This window comes from Leuresthes tenuis, unplaced genomic scaffold (genome assembly GCF_036924035.1).
Source record: "Leuresthes tenuis unplaced genomic scaffold, fLeuTen1.0.hap1 SCAF_12, whole genome shotgun sequence".
Classification (NCBI taxonomy): domain Eukaryota; kingdom Metazoa; phylum Chordata; class Actinopteri; order Atheriniformes; family Atherinopsidae; genus Leuresthes; species Leuresthes tenuis.
Window position 1 is genome coordinate 22486169 of NW_027325366.1, and position 17689 is coordinate 22503857.

The 17689-nt window shown below is 42.4% G+C and overlaps 1 protein-coding gene across 4 annotated transcripts in view; it reads right to left on the minus strand.

Moving 5' to 3' along the window:
• Positions 1 to 17665, minus strand: part of LOC140319481 (plakophilin-4-like) — a 67446-nt gene extending 49781 nt beyond the window's left edge. Inside the window, exons 1-2 of one of the 4 annotated variants that reach the window (XM_072397132.1) lie at positions 17507 to 17665; positions 1630 to 1763 (exon numbers count right to left, since the gene is read on the minus strand). In XM_072397132.1, coding sequence (XP_072253233.1) covers positions 1630 to 1758 — 129 coding nt within the window. In that variant the 5' untranslated portion in view covers positions 1759 to 1763; positions 17507 to 17665. Of the gene's footprint in view, positions 1 to 424; positions 527 to 1629; positions 1764 to 1877; positions 2066 to 7424; positions 7629 to 17506 lie in introns of those variants that run through there. The other 3 variants (XM_072397131.1, XM_072397130.1, XM_072397133.1) reach the window with 3 other exon arrangements.
• Between the last annotated feature and the right edge of the window lie 24 nt (positions 17666 to 17689).

Consider the following 17689-nt stretch of genomic DNA (forward strand, 5'->3'; position numbering starts at 1 on the left):
GCAAGAGACCACAGTGGCTGTGTCATCCAGATGGCAAATGCTGCTAAACAAGTCCAGGGCAAAAACTGAGCTGCAATACGCAAGAACTGCAGCAAAACATAGCCATTCTGTGAAAATCCTGTCAAAAAAGGGGCTAACATTTGCTAAGTCCACAGACAGGAGACGTGTCCCAGCAAAGGAGCACACTGGGAGGAAGAAACCGTAATACGTTGGTGAATCTGTCCTTCTTTGGGCATCTGGGCAAACTCTGTGCAGCTGCAACTGCAACAGTGTCGGCAACAAGAAGTTTGGAGAGAAAAGGAAAGAGAAATAACGACAGACAAGGAGTGGAAAAGAATAATGAAGCGAGGGAGTTTTGCCAACGAACGGGCAGTAAAAGAAAAGAGAAAACAAACAGTAATACAGCCGCAGAATAAACACTCACCAAACTCTCAGTCATCCTCAGCCTCAGCCCAAGCCATGAGCCATGAGCATGGCCACACCACTGCAGACTCATGTGTTTACATCGGCAACACGATCCCTGGAAGGTCTGCCTCTCAACAATCGCAGGAAAACCTTACGTGCACCCGAGGGGGGGGGGGGGGTAAAAAAAGAAACCCTTTCCTAGAGTCTGACCTCCCACAAGTTTTCACTCTTACTCACCCTTTTATGTGCTGTTCCAACTCTGTGCTGTGTAAAAACAGGAGAAGGATCTTTTTACAATCTCAACTCTTCAGCCGAATCCCCTTTGAGGCATGTCCCAGTCATTCTAAAAGCAACAGCTCAAGCAACTCGCTCTTCCTGCTTGCCTGCATGGATATCTGCTCCAACCGGATGAGCCACAGAGGGATACTCTAGGGAAGGAAGTGACATCGACAGGTGCTCCTTCCTTCCTCTTGTAAACAATACCCACTTTCCAGCCGTAAATTTCATGGGACATGTGTCTGCTGATTGTTGCACAATAACAGAGAACTTGTTTAAAAAAAGAATTTTAAACTCAAGGGATTATCTTGAAAAGGAAATGGACCCGAGATGACACACAAGGGATTCATAATCACAAATAATGAGTGAAATCTCGATTGTTCTGTTTGCCTTGTGCTGGACTTCAAGGAATATTGAGGACTGGAGGTAAGCCAGAGAGGAAATGAGTGTGTGTGTGTTTATGAGTGACCAAAGGGGGTGTGGATGAATCACAAAGAGACGGGCAGAGATGAAGTGAGTCAGAGGGCATGTCCCTCCTCAAGCTCTGAATCTCAGCAAGAGCCGATGTTGGTGGTTGTCACTGATGCAACTCAGGCCAAGACTATAAACAACAAACAACCAATATCTCCAAGTCAAACTCAAAGACCATCAAGTAATCAAGTCTTTTTTGATAAGTTCTCAAACCAAAATGATCACACCCTCAATCCCAACTGGTAACTTTGGGCTCCATCCCACATGGTTAGAGTTGTGAAATGGTTAGAGCTTAAACATTTGCAGGAGAATAATATCAGCACAATATAACATACAGTGTTTGTGTGTCGTGAGAAGACTTGGCATCCTTTAAATGCCACACGAAAGGCTAATAGAGCCTTCGTCAGAGTCAAATTGTCCGAGATATAACGTGAGTCAAAGGGTCTGTTTGGGCAGTTTCAGTGGAAGACACGTTACCTGTTCTTTGACGGAGGCCAGGATGTTGTTGGCCGTGTTGTCAGCCTCCATTTTGCGACCGGTTGAGCTGTCGCGGATGGTCAGCAGAAGCCCCTCCTCCGTCGCTGGGCTCTGCTCAGGAGCTGGCATTCCTCCTGTGTGGACACACACGCAATGATCTGGTCATCACAGTTGCCCAGCTAAAAAAAATCCTGTACTCACACCAGAATGTGTGCGTGGCTGTGCAAACAGACTTCCCTCATACATACGCACTTCATCCCCTCCCCGGTGCACACTACGAAGTGATGCTGAGAAGTGACTATCAGTGGTCACACACACCATACCAGCGACACACAAACATGCACCCACGCATGCCATATGGCCCAAAGAGAGAAGGACTGTCAATGCTATAAGTCTGTGACAGTGAAAATTAATGCCATATGGCCTTGAGACGGAAGACAACTTAAGTATGATTTGTGTATGAAATACAGTAACATAAAAAAAACCTAACACAAACAAAATGACAGCCAGGGTTTGGGCTGGTGCCAGAAATGGAACGGAAATTATACACAAGCTGTAAAATATATACGTGCAAGGCTAAGCTATACGTGTCTATGCATTTGATTCAGTGGGGAAGTAAGGAAGGAAATGAAAAGGAAATGAGGAGGAGCACGTCTTTAAAGAAAAAACAAAACAACAAAAAGCTCTCTCTAGCCTCCCGTCCAGGACTGAAATGAGAAAGTAGAATGAATAGTTACGGTCTCATTATATCTGTCGACAGAATGAGTGCCGAGGGAACTCTGCTCAAGGTGGACCTAGATTTACTAGAAGTAGCCTGCTCGGGCAGATAGGACAGCGCAAGCGCTTAGTTTCAGAAGCAGACAACAGTGTCTGAGACATTAGATTCCACATGCACCGCTACTGTTATACACAAGCTAAGCATGTACATGTAGCATGTTTAGAGGTCCCCAAACACTTGGAAGAAATGTGACCCTGAGGTATTCTGGGCGCATGTCACCAAAACAGTGGGAGAAATTCTAGGTGGGCGAGTTGTACAGAGCCAGGTGCCAGCCCCGGTAGAGAATAACAGATAATGTTCTGCTACCGCAGTGTGCGTTAGTCCACACAGGATATTCCAGGAATCCCCCTGCCAGTCTCCCAGATTCCTGTCTTGTTCATTCATAGTTTTGCAACATACCGGCCTACTTCCCTCCCACCTCCACTGCAGCCATCGAGTCAAGGACATTGCACTTGATTCCCAGAAAACTCTGCAAAGGGAAACGGGACGGGCCGTTTGAATTTGACATCGCCCCTCCTTCCTGACTCCTCTACAAAGACAGAGAGCAGCGCAGATGTTATTGACTGAACGCAGACTGACAGAGATTGCCAACTTGGTCAGGGTGGACTGAATCTTTTTTTTTTTTTGAGCAAGGGGATATACGCTGCCATGGTTATTATCATTTTCATCACCTCAGAAAATGGGCCGTTCCACATTTGTCCTTTCTGTAACCTCCCTTGCATCCAAACATGACTTTCTCGGGTAATGATAACAACACCTAAAACAGAAAATCCCTCAAGCTGTGACAAAAACATCAGTGTGCATGATCTGAAAAGTTCTCTGCAGTCTGAACTTGTAAAAGGAAGAAAAAAAAAGTGCACACTAAGCAGAGCAGAGGAAATGGAGCCCCTGGAAAAAAAAACACAACAAGAGAAAAGAAAGCAATTCATACTGAAGGCACCATTAAGCAAAGAAAAAAACCAAAAACCTAATGTAAATCTGAGCCTACCTCTGAAATTCCCCATTAAATCCGGTCCCGAATAATTTCACCCCGATCGGTTTTGACGTCTCGAGAGCTTTGAGGTGTGAGTCAAGACAACAATGCGGCTGCAAAACCTACCACAGTCCAATAGAATCAAGGCTGACTTGTTTTTCAACATTTCTCTTTGCCTTTAAGCGGACTAAACCTTGCTGAGAAGCTCGCCGGTTCAAACCTCGGTTCGACAGACCAACGGTTCAGACAGCGAGCGCGAGGCTGAGAAGAAGGAAAGAAGCTAAGGAGGCCAGCCAGCCCCGTCTGAGCACATTTCAAAGCTGTCATTAGGTTAATGTCTAATGATTACATTGCGTAGTTCCCAGAGTAAATATGACTTCATTCTGGTCACCAAAAAAAAGGGAATCCAGTAACTAATTATTACCATTATGGCTGTTTCCAGGACCAAGCGAAGAAAAACAAACAGACAGTAGGACAGAAATACATCAGCTAATGACAAACAAACTGGATTTTTTTCATAATTGTCCAACTTGTCAGCATATTATAAGAAGCAACTTTCTATGTAGTCAAAGCTAAATCTCCCTTTTATAGTAATATAATCCTCAGAGTCCCACGTTTGCCAAGAAAAGTCTTAGTCTGACCCCACCCTAACTTACTGGGTCACATGATCTGATCTGCTGACCTCAGACTTGGCACTCCTCTGAGATTCTTATACAACCACTTTTTGTGTAGAACTGTCTCCCCAACTAGACGTAGCATGTGGTGCAAGAGAGGAGAAACAGAAGTGGCTGTGCAGCAGAGTTTAAAAAACGGCTTCTGTTGTGTGTGGGAAATCTTGCTGAAATGTCTTTTAAGAAGCAGGTTCAAATGCTGCCGTAATGCGTCAGTTTCATCAAAAGACAGAAATTAACGGCTGCCCTAATACCCCCTAAAAGCCAACCGTGCTTTGTGCCAGCTTTCCCCACGGAGCACTGCAGTAATGAATTCAATATCTGCCACCAGGAGTATTTACATGCACAAAAGAAAACAGGTAAGCAGGAGGAATCAGCTTAAAAAGGAGGAAACTGGAGGCCATTGTTACATGCAGCTGGCGAGCATGCACGTTTCTCTTATTCTACTGCATATCAAGGAGTATGACTGATTTAGTCCTCCGACACCTGAGAATTTGCCTGCTTTTTAATACAAACATGCTTCCCCCCCCCCCCAATATATTACCATATATATAATAGTGCACACAAATCTGTAGTCTATAAAAAGAACACAACAATAAGAAGCATTAAAAAACCCACACTAACTGAAGGCATCCATCTGCTTGCATAGATGAACCTTTACTTCCTTGTCACACTCATCAGACACAAGTCAACACCCGCTGACTTATGTGCATGTTCCAGCCGGTAAGCTTAGTTTGGAAAACAACTAAAAAGCTAACATCGGTTGAGTTTCCTCTGAAGACAAGGAGGTGATAAAAGGACACAGTTTTTATCTGGGCTAGTGCAAAGGGACTTAGCTGCGCTGTCCACATAATTTGAGCAATACTTCCCTGCTGCAAACAACCCACAAATTGCCAAGAAATGGATCTATGACCTAACTCTGAACATCCCTGGTAAACTGACCAAGAAGCCTTTTGCAGAATGCAGGTGAACTCCTGGAGTTCGGGCTGAAACACGCTTGTTTGAAACAACATATCTGCTAAATATCCTGAGGTAAAAAATGGATCATTTGCTTGTGTTATGATCAATGCTTGCAACTGAAAACAAACCGGAAAGAGCAAATAGCATTTAAAGGACCCCGGATACCAGAACAAAACGAATTATTGAGGCATTCTTAACAAGCATCAGAAATGGTCTGAACATCAGCCCACTAAGACTGCGAGTCGACTTATGGGTGCCGAAAGCATCTCCAGAATGTCACTCTGCTCTAATAAAGTCCAGATTTCATGACCGTAGCATCATCTGACAAAATTCCCCATTCAAGTAGATTAAAGACGTCTGTACAGTGAATTCGGCCATCCTTTGGCGCTGATCTCCAACAGCGAAAGCCAGAAGCAGCAGAACAACACAGTCCACAGCGTTGTGGCAACACGCTTTGGTTCATGACAGGATGCCGCTCCCGTGAACGCATGCTGGTGCAAGGATGGTGAGCCACTTACATGACCAAGCTGAGCTGTAATCGAAGCTCGACTCAACAGCACACAGAACAATATATAATTGAGCCTTTTGAGACTCAACAAATGATGGCGGGAAATTGTTGCCCTCTGGGCTCCAATTTCTACAAACTACTGAATTAAGGTTCTGAATATTTATTTTTTTTGTAAATGAAAGCTTTCAATTACACTTGATAAGTTTAAGTAATAGAATGTAGACTGGTGGGCAGAAATTGTAGTTATAGCTATTTAAAATTGAATTACAGTGGAAACCTGGTTATTCACATATACGACTTAGAAGTTTCTCTCGCAGAAATATAACTTTGTTTGACAGTTTCCTTGTTTAAACTTAATGGGAAACAATTATTTTGCAAAGCCAAGAGAAAGGGTGACTTAAATAAATGTCTTCATCGATTTCTCACTTCCTGTGTTTCTTACTTTTCCCCTTAGAGAAGATAAATTGCCACCAGCTGAACACATGCAGTGGCCCTGTAAGTCAAACCCATTAGGCTCATTATCTGCTGATGAGGAAGATTTGTCTTCAGGAGGCCGAGTGATACAACATCACCAACATTTAGTACAGAAATAGAGATGTGCTGAGAGAGTGCCACACATTAGTCTAAAGTTCAAATGCAAAGAAAAAGATCTGAATTCTCCATCGCGCAGAGCAACAAATGGCGGAGAAATCTAGAGCAAACAAGCTGAGAGCTGCAGCTGGAGGGCTGAATTTTTCACAATATCTACACTTAATATGTCCTGGGAAAGATAGCTGGAAATGAATATGCACTCACATATGCTCTCAGATATATAAAAAAAAGCATATTTGACCTGATACAAACAGACACTGAGCTTGTTTTCGTGCCAGGATGCTTTTTGGAGAGATGGGACTCTGTAGCATCTGCAATGGAAACAAACAATTGCGTGCATCACCTGCAAGTTCAAGTTGAGGATGAAGATGGGATGTCTAAACCTGGATCGTAGGCTGCTAACATAATGCTCCTTTGTACTAAACTCTTGTGCAATATCCTCTTAAACCTCATCACCTCCAATATCTCCTCTGTAATTGTGTCCAAACCAAAACTGCCACCTTAAAGCATATTTTGGACGAGCTGACTCAAAACCCATCTGATATATTTTTATATCATATATATCAGATATATTTTTTAGATACCCACTTGCTCTCAGGACCCTGTGACACATGACATCCTCTAACTTATCTACTATGACCAGCATTAAGAGGCATGGGAAAGCTTTGTTGGGAGAAAGAAGGCTCCCGTTACTAATTTATCAGCAGCTACAACAACTTCCCCAAAAGACCCACAATAATTAACAGCTCCTTTCAAAACGGCATATCGACTTCTCTGATAAAACTCCCAATTTTGGTCTCATAGAGCTTATCAGAATTCCCCAGGATGGACGATTACACGCACTGTAGATGGAGAAAAAGGTGCAAACTTTGTTTTGCTCTCCAAACAGCAGCACTCAGTAAAGTCAGTGAATTCTGGAACAAATGTCTGAAATCCTCCACTGCACGCTTCCCAGCACATAGTTAGGAAGTGCTGACTGATGCCCTGACAAAGTAATTGCTCCTAGCTGATGTAAGACTTTGGGTAAAACACTGTAAAATACACACACAAAATTCCTTTAAGGAAGAAAAGTGCGCTCCACATTGGGACTGGACTATCGCATTGACTTGCCAGTAGTATTAAAAAGTCAAAGGTTTAACTTTCTACTGATTTCAACAGCTAAATATGTGTTGCTCATGCTGACACACCCAACGGCAAAGGAATGTCTCCATTCCAGTGCAGAACCAGACATACTTGTGCACACAATCACTCCATCAATGATTAGCTTGAGTGAGCCAAAGAGAATGATTTAGCCTCCTTAAAATAGACACATACCTGTCATTCTGTTGATTTAGGATTAAAGAAGGTGAGACGTATGAGCCCGAGTGGCGTGGAGACAGCGGTCCGACAGCATCTCCACTGCCTTTTCAACAAAGAGGGCAGGTAAAGGAAATCATTCAGAGGCAATGCCTGCTTCACACACTGAACGCCCCCCCACAAATGTTGCAATAACCAGAGGTCTATGTGAGCATGTGGCCACTGGGCAAGGCATGCCCCTGATTAAACACCGGAAACACTAGTCATCACATAAAGGTGCGCCCACCTTTCAATGTGTCCAGTGCAGCACTTAATCTCGCAAGATTTGTTTATGACACCGGAAAGATGAGCGCACGATCAAACAATCCACGCCCGCATTGCTCGGCAGTAAAAACTCTACATTTCCGCGGACAAATTCAGACAGAGATCATTCACCTTCAAAATCATTTCCTCACCGCAATTACCCAACTAACTGGGAGCCGAGAAGCCCGACCGGCGTCTCGGCAACTGTTTCCAACGTGCCATCCGCAGTAATATGTTGTGACAGAAAGGGACATAAATTATTCTGATTGCATGCAAATCCCTGAAATAGAATCAGAGCTCGTGTGAGACAGACATGCTTCGTCTTGTCACACATTGTTAGACAAACACATTTAACACCCTAATGCCTCTCTGCACTCAGTTACAATGCAAGCACGACATCTACAGCAATAATGCAGCACAAGGAGGGATTATGGCAACATGTTGTGGATGTTTTCAGAGTAATCAGTAAAAGAAATACTCTCCATCTGTAACTGATGTGCCAGCAGACTAATGTTACGTAAGATTTGCTCGTGGGCTGAGATGTTCATCATTTAACCTCATTTAACACCTCGGTAAAATTGTGTTTAATCAGTGTTGCATGTTTTTATCGACCCAGTACTCCAGTTGCTGTGTCAAACATTTTCTGTTGAGAGAGAGATTCATTTGATGGCCATCTGACACCAGATGGTTGTTAAATTTAATGATCATACTTACATTTTATGTCATGCTGGACAGAAATACCAACACCATATGACAGAGTGTTCGCTGAGAAGGAAAATGAGCATTAACAAATGCTCTGCTATTGGCAAGTTCTACAATGTAAGGCACCTCTGAGGGGATAACTCAGCACTTTATATGAATGCTGACTGCAGCAAGAGACGCACTACTCTCTGAAATGTAAGGATGATATGCAACAAAAAGCTATAACACCGAACCTCTTCATAAAAAGAAGAATTCTCTGGGTTTGCTATAATTAGTTGGTAGAAAAAGGATGGGCGGCGTCTCTGTTCATCCCCATGTCCTCTTCACCACTTCATTTCAGCTGTATTCACGTCAAGTTGTGCTCTTATGTTCTCAGGGACATAGTTTAATGCGCTGTTTTCTTTTCTTTTATTGGCAACTATTAATAGGAATTAAAAAAAAATTGAAAAATCAATTCATCTTGAGGTATAACCGCCTAAAACCAAGAAACAACAAGCTGTTGCTGTTATCAGAGCTTCACCTTTGCTGTCCGTCTGACTTCCTTCCGGTCCAGTGCTCGTCCAATATTCCACAACACGAAACACCTGTGGTGTGGCTAAAACGCAGGCAGCAATCAATGGAGCTGTTCTTCTTGCATGAGTAGAAAAACCAAAAACTGCAATTTATGATTTATGGTGCACTGAATAAATTATGGGGGAAAAAATTAGATGGACCATTTCTAGATATTACTCCCCCCCCCTCGTCCGAATAATTTGTGTGCCCACGTAACAAGATTGTGCTTTTGGTAGTCACAAGAGGCAAGAAAACTGTGCTATCTCATTAAAGTTACAGTGCGTAACAAATACAGATCTATTAGAGAAAAAATCTATACTGTTTCAATGTGCCTCTAATGGCGTTTTTTTTTGATGAACTGATATGTTCGTATTGCCTCAAAATGAAGCATTTATATCTGTTCCGTACAAAAAAAAACAAGACTAAACATTGCTGTGAATTTTGCAAGACGGAAATCATTTAAAAAATGTCTTTTAAAACACGATCAAGTTGCTCATTCCTCCCAATCGGGTCATTTACCCTGCCGACATAAATGCAATATGTTGCTAGATAGAGAAAGGACGGTGTCTGAGATGACGGCTGCCTGAAACTTCACCACTAGATGTCAGTAACTGTTACACACTGTCCCTTTCATTTTTAGCCCTGTCATCTGCCATGTCGCTCCTTGAGTCGAGGCAGCAACCACGCTTATCTGGTTAAATTAGCTCGTAAACATGGAGTGCGCTGATGCTCTTTACGTCCTCGATCCGTGTAAAAGACTGACTTCCACACTCTCTGGATTTTTATTTACATTTCTTTTAACTAGCAGTTTTAGTTGCCAAAAACGGCCTGAAAAGAATCTAATTGCGTGAAACCTAAAATATGAAACACTTGGAATGATGTTAAGCTCAGTTCAAAATGACTCTAATGAGCTAGGAAAGGCAGTTCTGACAAAGCTCAAAGATGTTTTTTTTTTGGAGATCAAACTGGCTTCTCTGCTTTGGGCTGTTAGAAAAATAACATCTAAAATCAACTCAAACTCACTCCTTTTTGTTCTAATTGACAATCTCCAGACTCTACATCTGCACAAATATCTTCTGGTCCTCTGGCTTGCTAAGTCTTGCTAAAGACTAAGTGTTATTGAGCAAGGAATTCAAGACGATAACAAATTAATGAGACTGTAGGACTGAATTCCTCTGTGCAGTGACACGACCGCCTGAACTCTGGAGAACTTAGAAAAGAAAACAACAAGCAGAAACCCTTGTTCCAGTGAAGTGTTACGAAACTAGCTTGAAGAGATAGCTATGCAGATATTACCCTGTTGCTTTATTGGCCACATCTGGCCAGTCGAAAATCAAACCTCTGGTGTACACTGACCAAAAAGTAAAAAGTGACGGCGGCTGATGTGCAATGCACCTAGTTCCTGTGCTTCAGAGTGCACCAGCACAGACAAGCAAGGGCTGTGGAAAGAACATGCTTTTGTCCGTTTAAAGGAAGTGAATGAGTGAATGAAGCGTGGAAAAACGGCGTGTTCCACTCTGAAAAAGACTGGAGCTCACAACTACAACAAGTCTTAGCCATGACTTTTGTGATAATGCTAAACTTTTAAGGTGACTTAACCTAAAAGGCAGAGATACGTCAAATCTGATTACAAATTCATCAGCAGATACTCTCTTACCGTTTCTCGTCCAATTTAACCAAGCTAATGGATCCTTGAAAACCCCCCCCCAAGCAAAAAAAAAGTCTGAACTCAAATCACTGCATCTGAGAATATGACATTTCATGAACAAATCATTTGAAGCAAGGGACAAATTAGTCCATTTTACAACAAACGTTAGATATATCCTAATAGACCCCGTTCCTTTTAAGGAATCAAATATTTACCATTAGCTCTGCACTGTAGGCTGGAATGTGATCTCTTGAGAAACTGATTCATTGCCAACTCCTTTCAAATACGCTGCTTGAGAAATACGGTGCCAAGGACATATTTTTTTTCCTTTGCTGTGAAGTGGAAAAAAAAAGAAAGAAAGAAATTACCTGGATAAAAATCTAATTGAAAGGAATGACAGCTTCCATTCAAGTTTACATAGAAAACAACACTCGAATGACACACTGAATAACTGAAATAAGTCAAATGTATGAAAGTCGGTATCTTAACCAACCAGTCAGAACATCAACGGGACGTGCATAACCGCATGACTCAGAGAGCGAGAATGACTTAAGATGCTTCAGTAAATGTCAGTTAAGTCAACCAACATCAGGTCGCATTTTAACACCGTGGCTGTGAATGTTTATTTCACTGCATATCAAGCATTTTTCACAAGAATCGTCTTTTTTCAGGCTTAGAGAGCCGGACAAAAAAAAGGGTTTGTACACCAGCTGCAATGTCAACGCATACTAAAGGAAATCTGGGATTTCTATCAACCTTTCAAGGGGAGTTTAATTAAAAAAGAAGAATTGCACCCTCACACCAAGAATACAAATAAGAACTGAATCATTTATGAGAAATATGGAGGATGTGCATGACTCTTGACAACAGTAGCATAGGGGAGGAGTTTATTTAAGGAACTGCCTAAATTTCAAGTATTTATAGTCTGCATTCGACACGTGTGAGAGGCAGGGTACACAATGGAGAGGGTCCCAACCATGGACACTTCAATTCACTCCAATTTAGTATCATCAACATGATAGCATGTTTTTGGACTGTGGGAGGGAGCCCGAGTACCCAAACAGAACTGGGAACCCACTTACTGTGAGCCACTAAGTGTATCAAAGGAGTATTTCTTATCTTGGTCACAACAAAGGTTTCACACTGTGCGAGGAAAGTTTTCCGAACATTTCTGGGTTTATTTAGGCTTCGACAAAAAAAAAAGCTCAATTTCTCATATAAAGTATGAGCACCTGGGAATGAATGTCCATCCAAAAAACATAATGTATGAGCACCTGGGAATGAATGTCCATCCAAAAAAGGGTTTGGCATTGTTCAGGACTAGTGGTGCATGCAGAGGAGAGTGCTCTTTTAGGTGCCAGGATGTTAAAAAAAGAAAGGTTCTTGTTGAGATGAAAATGAGCACTAACAGGTTGGATGGCTTTGGAAGCTGGCAGCATAGTGGTCATAGTTTCTCTCCTAAAAACAAACACTTCTGTGTGCAATCCAATGGCACGTACTACATGGGGGGGAAAAGTCCTCATCGGTCGAGTCGCCACTCGACTTTTGGCCAACTCCACCTCACTTCCCTGCAATCTTTCGCCCAAATTTCATGTCGAACTCGACGGCAACAAATCAAACAAAGGAAAAATGGAAAAACAGATAGGTAAACAGGAAAGCAACTTGGTCTCTTATACTATACGATATCCCACACAAATAACTGCTGCTTCACGGCTGCAGCTTTTGATGTTATCACTGTATCAGGTGACGCAGACCGAGAAAGAAAAGATAAAGTAAGAATCTTTGATATAATACAACTCGCATCTGCCTCTCAACTTTACCGCCAAAAGCTAAGCTTAGCAATCTATAAAATGTCATTTCAAAATGCCATGTGCTTGAACTGTATTCATTTGTTCATTTCCAGTGTCAACAGCTCCACTTTTCAGAGGTAATTTGACTTTGTCGCAGTCTTCTAAATGCCTTGACATTTAAGAAGTGAGTCTTTTATGCAAACTGGCGATGCAGTCAGATCCAGCGGATTGTTTCAGTTTCCAGCTGCAAAGACTCGTTGTCTCCGGGAGGACATTGGGAAGATGTCTTCACCACCTGACTAAATACAGCAGTGCAGTAACGCGGCACTTTGGGGTGACCCTTGATCCCACAAAAGGACTAAACCAAGAAGCACACGGCTTATATTTGTAGCTTAAATGCGAAAGGAAAACACAAGTAAACTAAGCCAACAGAGGAACAATTAATGTTGGCGCCAAACTAATTGTTTAAGTAATTGCTAACACTGAAATTGCCAAGCCTCTGCTGCTGCTGAAACATCTAATAGTGCATGTATTTAACCAGAGCTTGTTGAATTATTTACAGCAATATGACATTTAGCTGAGAAATGTACTCTTCTGCACTAACTACAACTCTGGGTCGTGACATGTTTTTATGAGTACAGAGCTAACAGCGGTGTTTCTCAAGGGGGCTTATTTGTTATGTCACGCACCTCATTGGGGTGGACTCACACTCCTCCTTTAACCGCTAGTAAATAGATAGCTTTTGCCTGGGGTGATAATGTGAGCAGTACTTTGAAATATTCAACAAGGCATTACGTGCCGCGTTGGATGGATCGGATTGTTTTTTAGCGATGAGCTTCCAGGAGGACCCCAGCAGCACAGCTGCATGTAGAGCAAGTGACAGCGGAGAAGTTCTGTCTGTCCGCCACTGCTGTCCACACGGAGGAAGGGCCGTCTTTCAGACTCAGCATGTCAGGCCAATGGAGAGTGATTTTCCTGGACAAAATTCTATTGTGCTCCTAATCTCTAAAAGCGCTGACGTGCTTTGCGTCCTGCATTATCGTTAGCTGTCCAACCAAAGCATGAAATCAGGGACTCTCTCTATCAACATATCCAGTTAGATTAGCAATCAGCCAGTAGCTGCACATGTTAAGGCTTATCCACACATGCCAAAGTAAGGCTGGATGCCCCACATGCATGATTTATGACTGTCTGATTCGCCTTTTTTTCTCACAAACGATTGGAAGGCATTCCTAGCACAGGAGTTCACAGCTTGAAATACTTTTGCACCCTTTAAGAATTGATATTTTTAGATGACATTCGACGGATATAACAACTACACTCTGGAAAATCCCCCTTTTTTTACTACATCTGGAGACAGGAGAGAAGGGAAGATCAACTTTCTTTCAGAACAAACCATAAAGTGGAATGGAAAGAAATGATGTTGGGTGGAATTGATGGCAAAGTAATGTATATGCCAGCATTCATTTGGCTGACTGATACCGCGCCTGTATTATGCACATATTACTGCTCCCGTCATTATCATCCAACAAGCGCTCAACAACGGAGAAGCCGATAACTTCAAAGGCAACAAAAAAAAAGAAGACAAATGCACAGCTTCTGAACATCGCTCACACTTTTAAACAAATCATCATTATGCAAACTATCCTGTAATAAAAACATACCATCATAAATACTGTCTGTCAGCGTGAAAAGTGCCTCTGTTTGCATTTACGTCTGCAGATTATCAATGTCTCATGAACACGCTGAAGACATAAAAGATACATCCCAGGGCTGACACAGTTGTAAACAAGACACAAAAATGCTGACTGAAATTCAGTAAAAACTCGACTGCGTTGAGCACATGACACGACGGGTACTGAACCCTCTTTTTACTGGCCGGGGAGAGGGGCTGATACTTCAGCGCTTTATTTCAATACATGCGAGCGCAGACACAAAGGCAAAATAACCATTTTGTTTCCAGGCACACAGGCGTTGGGGCAGCGAGTGAGAAAACTTTCCCTTTTTGTAAAACTGGAATGGGAATTGGAGGGGGGGTGGGGGGTGCTCGCTTTTTGATCATAGGAGAAAAAAGCAAATCTGACACGCAACGTGGGGGTGAGGGATTACGCCTTGATGTCGGGCCAGAATTAGGGGGTGAAAAAGCACAAGGAGTAGAGGCCCGCCAAAGAGCACAAAACTATTCAGCTGTTGTCAGTATCTATTAAAAAGAACTCACCATGAAGTCTGGGTCAAACAATCACACAAGCGAGCTCGGGTAGGGCTTGGTTTTTTTTTTTTTGTCTACTGCAACACAAGATTATTCTTTATACAAATAGTTCTTCAAACCACGTAGTAGTTCTGTAAACACATATCTGTACAGAAAGAGATAAACCACAGGGAGCATGACAAGATAAACAACATCAAGCTGTCATCTCTGACCTGCTAGAACCCCCCCACACACACACACACCTTGTGCCAAACACAATCTCGACACTTAGGAGGAGTACAAGCTAAAAACTGCTAAAAAACAAAAAAAGCACACAAAAAACAAAAGAGACTGATTCTGCTAACCAAAATCCTGCTGTTGTTTCATTTCCACAGAAAACCAGCCTCAATGGCTGTCAGCTGTGAGGCCGTGCGAGCGTAGAGCGGTAATGTGTATCACGAGGGGAGAAACACGCTCAGTGTTTGTGCATGTGTGTGTGTGTGTGTGTGTGAGAAGGAGTGAACTTAAGAGTTAGCATGCCATATGATCGCCCATTTTTAACTGGCTAAAACAACACTAACTTCCAGTGTGGTAACATCAGTGATGCATGCAGAAAGCTGGACCTCTCCTGAAAGGCAACAGCAGAAACCTGACAACAGCAGAATTTGTGGCACAAATACAGTGAAATTAACAGTTGTTTTTTTTTTTTGGTCTTTTCTCTTCACGTTATGCCATGTTATACGTAAAAATCTGATTAAACGCACACGCTTTTTGACAAAGAGGGTCCTTTACTGGCACCGATCATTGGAAAGTAATGAAAGCCATATTTTTCTTTGCTTTTAAATCTTTGTTAAGTGAATTTGGTCAGGGCCCAAATGACTCTGGTGCTTCCTTACCAAGCTCAACTATTTCTATGCCGATGGGGATCCATCGGCATGGACTGTTTTTAAATTAGTGGATTAATGGGATGGGGGCATTTTGACTGCAACATTTTTGCTAAAAATCCAAGAAACTCTTTTTCTATTTGTCTTAAAAACAAACTGCGCCCACAGCCGTGAGTTTTTCAGCTAAGTTCATGAAAATAATGACAAAAGCGCTAATTAACATTCAGCTGATGAAAAATAAGAAGCGAGGCTGCCCAGAAATAAGTGGTTGCTGCCATTAAATCGCAGTGAAAGAAGTTGATGTCGATTGTGTGAGTGAAAGAGCACCAGAAGAACCTTAAAATATGGAAAACTAGATGGGAATAGTAATGGAAATATGGCCCAACATTTCTGCCAGTTTCCAACGTTTTTATGCAAATCAAACCACTAACAATTATGCAGAGTCATTCCAGCAAACTTGAATAACTGCAATTAGAGATTATTTGTAAGCTGTCACAATACTTAACTTGAAGTGAAATGTCACATCACGATAAATTATTCAATTTTTCTCATCAGCCTTTTGGTTTTAGCAACTTTGGTATTAGCAAGAATTAGACATGACACGGGGGGATTTAAGTACTAAATACTCCATTCCCCTGAGGAATGAGGCATCTGGAACGGCGTTCCCTAAAGTGGCACTCAGGCACGTTATTTACAAGTTAGTACATGAAGTGCCAGGCACACTTATTGCACTGATTTAAAATCAAACCTGAAATAATGTTCAACAAATAGATATTCAATACGGCACGTGTTAAATCAAGGTGTTCAGTGCATAATGGACATGTGTGCTCCTGGGCCTGTCCAGTGACAATCCAAAAATGCATCATTTTTAAGTAGGATGAGCACACTTTTAATGATGCCTTCTCATTCTGCCTCCTTGGTCATTGTTTGATGGTAAATGAGCTGAGATTCAGGTAAGCGTCTGTTTAACGTTTGGCTGCTGCTATAGATAACAAGGATAAGGTCTTGTTTTGGCCATAATACATTGTTTATTTAGATTTTCTGATACCTCTAACTGTCTCTAACACCCTCACAAGCCTTGTGCCCCCCCCCGCCTAAAACCCATGAGGCTAAAGGAAATGTAGTCGCTTTGGCTTATGCATTGTTCCTCGTTAGGTGTAACTGCATTTAGGTGTAACTGCAACTTTAAAAGTGACAGAAAATGGAGTAAAAAAAACCTGCATTGCAGCTCATGACAGTACATCAACGACAAAAAATGTGCTTCAGACGTTGTTTTATACAAATAGGTGAGAAATTATACTTGTCTTGTGAGTCAATGTGCCTTCAAATATGAGTCCATCTTGACCTAAAAGTTGTTGTTTTTCTCTCTCTCTCTGCTCGATGCAAAGCAATGGAACCGTGGAAGCACGGTCCCCATCAAAAGAAACGCTCCTGGTTAAATGCAGATTAGGCTAATTAAAAATGGCGTGGTTTGAATGTAGCGACCGTACGTGGGAGTAAAAGGTAAGCCAATCTCGTGGGGGAAGAGTTGGGATCCCCGCCCCACGGCGACCTCGCATTCCAGAGATTCCCACAACCTAAGCTCACCTGCCTTTTCCCTCACCTCGTAGCTGCACGTTTTCAAGGGCATTGTCACAGTAACGTGAGGTTTTTTTCTCCTTTCCAAGAAAACTAACGCCAAAACAGTTGGCTTCTTTAAGTTTTTGCAAAGCAACGGTAAGGCACGACATCAAAAACAGCGCGTGAGTGTCCCTGAAAGGTGTGTGTTGTCCGCGATGAATCGGTCACAAGAAGAAGATTAGCGTAGAATTAGACTCTTTCCTGCTGTGAAGCTGCCTAAAGGATCTTGTCTTGTTGTCACACACGCACGAAAAAGCGACCACTTTCTTTTCTGTGTGCATTCAAGACTTTCCGAGTTCAAGCAGCAGCCCATACCCCCCTTTCTTGCGCACAGATGCACTCCCTTTTCCCAGATTTTCCCTGAATTATTCTGCAGTTAGAAAAAGCGACGGAAACAAAACACCTTCACATACCTTTGGAGGACTGTGGTTGCGCTGGTTGAGCTGCGGCTCGGATCTACATGGGAACACGTAACTTCATCTGTAAAGTCCAGTCGTTTACTCCCATACATGTGGAGGAACGAAACTCGTGTCCATAGTCGAGGAAAGAAGACGACCCCTTAGCTGATTCCAGCAGCAGTCCCAGGCAAAGCGAGC